The 6050-nt window shown below is 45.6% G+C and overlaps 1 protein-coding gene across 1 annotated transcript; it reads right to left on the minus strand.

The window, feature by feature from the left end:
• Positions 1 to 601: 601 nt before the first annotated feature.
• LOC124017962 (apolipoprotein Eb-like) lies at positions 602 to 5357 on the minus strand. Its single transcript, XM_046333205.1, has 5 exons — positions 5262 to 5357; positions 4646 to 4711; positions 3276 to 3429; positions 1929 to 2216; positions 602 to 1826 (listed from the first exon to the last, which is right to left on the minus strand). The coding sequence occupies exons 2-5, from the start codon at positions 4686 to 4688 to the stop codon at positions 1484 to 1486; spliced, it is 828 nt and encodes a 275-aa protein (XP_046189161.1). The 5' UTR covers positions 4689 to 4711; positions 5262 to 5357; the 3' UTR covers positions 602 to 1483.
• Between the last annotated feature and the right edge of the window lie 693 nt (positions 5358 to 6050).

Consider the following 6050-nt stretch of genomic DNA (forward strand, 5'->3'; position numbering starts at 1 on the left):
AGAGCTATCATCCTGTAGGTTCTCGCTCCAACCCTGTTCCCGGAGAGCTACCCTCCTGTAAGTTCTCGCTCCAACCCTGTTCCCGGAGAGCTATCATCCTGTAGGTTCTCGCTCCAACCCTGGTCTAGGAGAACTACCCTCATGTAGGTTCTCGCTCCAACCCTGTTCCCGGAGAGCTATCATCCTGTAGGTTCTCGCTCCAACCCTGTTCCCGGAGAGCTACCCTCCTGTAGGTTCTCACTCCAACCCTATTCCCGGAGAGCTACCCTCCTGTAGGTTCTCGCTCCAACCCTGTTCCCGGAGAGCTACCCTCCTGTAGGTTCTCGCTCCAACCCTGTTCCCGGAGAGCTACCCTCCTGTAGGTTCTCGCTCCAACCCTGCTGTAACTAACCTGGTTCAGCTTATCATTGTTATCAGAACATGGTGCATGATAGAGGGAATTTATACATGATTTGCTTTGTGTGTTCATCAACCATAAATTGTAAGATGAAGATCCATCTATTCAGCTATATTAACTACCTCATTTGTCATTGTAAATAAAAATAAATGTAAAAGTTGAAAAAGTTGCTAAATGTTTGACAAGTAAAGAACACACTGACAATTGAGCAACAAGCATATTTTATTTCCGCAGCGCTGGGGAGCACACTGCAGTCAGCCAGACAGCCAGACAGCCAGTAAGCCAGACAGCCAGACAGCCAGACGAACAGTGAGCAGCAGGGCGTGTTACATTGTGAAATGGCAGAGACACTCTGACCAAACTGAATTAATACAGACAGGTAGTATATGGACCCTGTGAAGTATACATTTTAGTTTCATTGTCATATTCGCGTCATATCACAGTCATAGTAAATACACTCCTATATGAATCACAACAAATACAGAGCCTACAAAGCAGGTGTAGATACAGAATCACAGACAAGCAAGGAACGGAGTGGTTCTGCTCCTTTGGTTCTGGACAGACTGATGCTAGTGCTGGAGAAAAGCCCAGTCTTAATTCAGTGCAGTTATTGAAATGAAGGACAGCGCTGGAATGGGCCGGAGACAATTTGGCTCACGATTGTTAGATACTGTTTCAACCCCACTTGTATCCCATACAGCAGCCTTAGAAACCTGATGCAGATTAGTAGAACAATTTGGAGGAGACATCTAGAGCACTTATAACGAGGAAGACAAGCGAAGCAGGTTAAAAACAATGGCCTCTTGTGTGTTTGAACAGGCCTGAACAGACATAAAGGACTGTTGGTCTGCTCAAGACCCCTTCAAAGCTCTGCCATCCTCACCCCTCTCTCACTATCAACCCCCCTCAACCAAAACAAACAGAGCCAACACAGTGAAAACAGCATCAGTAACACTTAACTCCCTCCTCCTCTCTGTGGTAGCTAGGTGAATGGTGGCACAGTGCTTCACAACCCCCACCCCTACTTAAACAGGGGTGTAGTGGCGGCACACCAGTCCTCCAAACCCCTCCCTCCCCTGGGTCCATTTAGAAGGTGGTCTCCTTGACCTTGTCCATGGCGGTCTGGAGCTGCTCACGGATCTTGGCGGCGTAGGGGGCGATCAGGCTGCTGAGCTCATCGATCTTGCCCTCCAGGGTGGTGCGCAGGTCCTCGGCGGTGGCCTCCAGCTGCTTGCGCATGCCTTCGGCCTGGGTGGAGACCTGCTGGCTCAGGTCCTGGGCCTGGTTCTTCAGAAGGTTAGTGAAGCTGCCCAGCCTCTGGGCGGCGGTGTCGTGGGCCTGACTCACGAAGGGCTCCACACGCCCCTTCACGAGATCCATGTTCTGGGAGGTACGGGACTGAATTTCTCCCAGGTAGTTAGCCACAGTGCTGGGTGGGAGAGGCAGAGGGGGTTAGCATCACTTGGAAGACATATTATTCTATGTTGAATCAAGCTGTTACAGTACATTAGCTGTTGCCATCTATACTCACTTGCGGATCTCCTCTGTGTCCTTGTTAAGGCGTTTCTTCAGTTTGCGGGTGTAGGTGTTGACACGGTTGTGGACATCATCAGCATTCTGCTCCATCATGGTCTTGAGCTCTCCCAGGTACTGTGTGCTGCGCTCCTTGGCATCAACCATGTCGGTCTGGAGCTTGGTGGTCAGAAGCTGCAGGTCCTGGCCCAGCAGGGCGGCTGTGTCCTGGGCGTAGGGCCCCAACTTGGTCTGGATGTCCTCCCTGTACACGGTCAGCTCAGCCACGGTGTCAGTGATCAGGGTGCTGCGGAGAGGGAGGCATGGTCAGGGATGGTCATAAAGTGGGTAGAGGTAGACATAAGGGGACACAGGGGTACAGGGGGGAGGAGGTAGGAGAAAGAGGGGAGGCATTGTCTGGGAAATCAGGAGACACAGGGGTACAGGGGGAGGACAGGGGAGAGAGGGGAAAGCAAGGAGGGATGGTCAGGGACACAGGGGAAGGACTGGGGGAGAGGGGGAAAGCAAGGAGGCATGGTCAGGGACACAGGGGAAGGACTGGGGGGAGAGGGGGAAAGCAAGGAGGCATGGTCAGGGACACAGGGGAAGGACTGGGGGAGAGGGGGAAAGCAAGGAGGCATGGTCAGGGACACAGGGGAAGGACTGGGGAGAGAGAGGGGAAAGCAAGGAGGCATGGTCAGGGACACAGGGGAAGGACTGAGGGGAGAGGGGGAAAGCAGGGAGGCTTGGTCAGGGACACAGGGGACGGGACGGGGGGGAAGCAGGGAGGCTTGGTCAGGGACACAGGGGGAGGACAGGGGAGAGAGGGGAAAGCAGGGAGGCTTGGTCAGGGACACAGGGGGAGGACGGGGGAGAGAAGGAAAGCAGGGAGGCTTGGTCAGGGACACAGGAGGAGGACGGGGGAGAGAGGAGGAAAGCAGGGAGGCTTGGTCAGGGACACGGGGAGGACGGGGAGAGAGGGGAAAGCAAGGAGGCATGGTCAGGGACACAGGGGAAGGACTGGGGGAGAGGGGGAAAGCAGGGAGGCTTGGTCAGGGACACATGAGGAGGACAGGGGAGAGAGGGGAAAGCAAGGAGGCATGGTCAGGGACACGGGGGAGGACGGGGGAGAGAGGGGAAAGCAAGGAGGCATGGTCAGGGACACAGGGGAAGGGCTGGGGGGAGAGGGGGAAAGCAGGGAGGCTTGGTCAGGGACACAGGGGGGAGGACGGGGGAGAGAGGAGGAAAGCAGGGAGGCTTGGTCAGGGACAGTCACACAGCACAAGGTGATAATGGAGAGCGATGGAGTAAAGTGTATGAGCCAATATCACTTCAGAATGAAATTGTGTTACAATGTGCCACTCACTCAAGTTCTCTACTGAACTGGGAGGCTTTGAGGTTCTCCACCAGTCCGTCGGCTCTGCTGTTGATTTCAGACACGTAGGTCCAGAAGCGCTCAACATTCTCCTCCCAGTGGTTCTGGAGGGCCTCTGCCTGGCGCACAGCGCGGGCATGGCAGCCTGCAGGGGGAGACAGAGAGCTCTGAGGTGAGGTGTCCATAATATACACCATCAGGGGGGTTAAATCCAGTCTGGTAATGAGAGTGTGGAGCCTTGGTACAGTATGAAGCCTAATTATACAAGTGTTACAGTATTGTAAGAGTTGATCTTAAAGACTGATTTCAGCAAGGAGTCAGTAAATGCATTCATACACATACAGTTGACTAATACTAAATATATATACTATATATACAGTTGACTAACACTAAATATATATACTATATATACAGTGGACTAATACTAAATATATATACTATATATTTTAGTTGACTAATACTAAATATATATACAGTTGACTAATACTAAATATATATATATACAGTTGACTAATACTAAATATATATACAGTTGACTAATTCTAAATATATATACTATATATAGTATAGCGTAGCCTAGTGGTTAGAGCGTTGGACCAGTAACCGGAAGGTTGCGAGTTCAAACCCCCGAGCTGACAAGGTACAAATCTGTCGTTCTGCCCCTGAACAGGCAGTTAACTGTCATTGAAAATAAGAATATGTTCTTAACTGACTTGCCTGGTTAAATAAAGGTAAAATTAAAAAATATACAGTTGACTAATTCTAAATATATATATACTGTATATACAGTTTACTAATACTATATATATATATACTGTATATACAGTTTACTAATACTAAATATATATATACTGTATATACAGTTTACTAATACTAAATATATATATACTGTATATACAGTTGACTAATACTAAATATATATATACTGTATATACAGTTGACTAATACTAAATATATATATACTGTATATACAGTTGACTAATACTAAATATATATATACTGTATATACAGTTGACTAATACTAAATATATATATACTGTATATACAGTGCCTTTTCTTCACATTTTATTGTGTTACAACGTGGCATTAAAATGTATTTCATTGTCATTTTTTTGTCAACAATCTACTCAACATCTGTAATGTCAAAGTAGAAGACAAATTCAAACATTAAAAACAAGATGAATAAACAATTTATAACAAAAATATAGTCGTTAATTGTAATGAATTACAATTAAATCCATTTTAATCCCACTTTCTAACACAGTAAAACGTGAAGAAATCCAAGGGGTATGAATACTTTTGCAAGGCACTGTATATATTGATAACAGTGTCAAAAGGGAACAGTGTAAACCCAGGTTTACCAGAGATGACTGCCAGAACAAGGATTATTGCCACAGCCTTCATGATTGATTGACAGACAGATACACCTATGAAAACAGACATATACCCATGTCAGACAGTGGTTGTCTATCAAAGCTATAGAAAATAAATACAACGATATACAAAGATACAATGGTAATACATTGGAATAATTGGCAGAATATTTTTTAAAGAAAGTAGAATACTTACGCTAAATGTCCATAACTGTACTCACTGAGCTATTTTAGAATAGCAACTAAACTAGTTCTATGCAATTAAAAGTTTCAGATTAAACTTTAAATCCAGTCATTATGCTAAAAAACTAATAAGGTATTGTAGTTTCCCCTACAAATAATCTATTTTTAACCGTTTTACCATACATTTGGTCTGGTTAATCTGCACACTACAGTCAGAAGATGAATTACTTGCTTTGCAAAGCCAATGTGTAGGCTACAGTAGCCTAACCTTAATGCAATCATTTATAAGTAGTCTCTATCTCGGTATGAAATCTCGCCTTCTCTAAGAGATGCTTTATATTTCTACTAAAAACTAGCTCTTTCACTCATGACTAAAGCGCGTTTGTAGACTATATGGTGCCCATTAGTTGTCCCCACTCACCTAAGAAATCCAGTTCTTTCCGTGCTCTTGGGACAGTTCGCTGGGATTTTTATACTGTCCTGGGATGGCCGCGTGCCTGTAGCTGTTGAGCGCGCGCATGTGAGGATGTGCGGCTCTGCTCGTGGTTAGTTCCACAAGACGTGCCACTCCGCGTTCGAAGTTATCATCTCTTAGCGTTGTTGCTGGCTGTATTGTGATTGTGCAATATATAGTTTATGATGCACGTCAACAACAATAGTCTGTGCTTCTATGAAAAAAAAAACTGTAGTCTATTTCAAACAAAGAAACTCGTTTGAAGAACTCTTAGATGTGATTGTTGCTTATTCAGTTTATTTATACATTTCCTTCGTGGTCTTTGGCTTTTTCACATGTATTTTATGTAATCCGTTTTGGCAATACAATTAAATGTCTCAGAGAACAATTATTTGGCCAATTATAATATACTGCTGGCGCCAGGAATCTGTAAATAGCGATCCTTGTCAGGCAGCTCCAATGGTCTTCAATCAGTTTATTTCAACTGACTACCCCCTTGGGCTATTTGAATCCGTGATGGTCACCAATCAAATTCATTTGAAAGGCACTGTGTCCATTAATGACCAGACTGGGTAAGTAGTCTACATGAATGAAATTGAAACCATGACCCATGGAACATCGTCATTTATTTGATTTAACTAGGCAAGTCAGTTAGACAAATGTGTAGTTACAATGGCAGCCTACCAGGGAACAGTGGGGTAACTGCCTTGTTGTTCAGGGGCAGAACAACAGATTTTTACCTTGTCAGCTCAGAGA

This window comes from Oncorhynchus gorbuscha, unplaced genomic scaffold (assembly GCF_021184085.1).
Source record: "Oncorhynchus gorbuscha isolate QuinsamMale2020 ecotype Even-year unplaced genomic scaffold, OgorEven_v1.0 Un_scaffold_35:::fragment_2:::debris, whole genome shotgun sequence".
Classification (NCBI taxonomy): domain Eukaryota; kingdom Metazoa; phylum Chordata; class Actinopteri; order Salmoniformes; family Salmonidae; genus Oncorhynchus; species Oncorhynchus gorbuscha.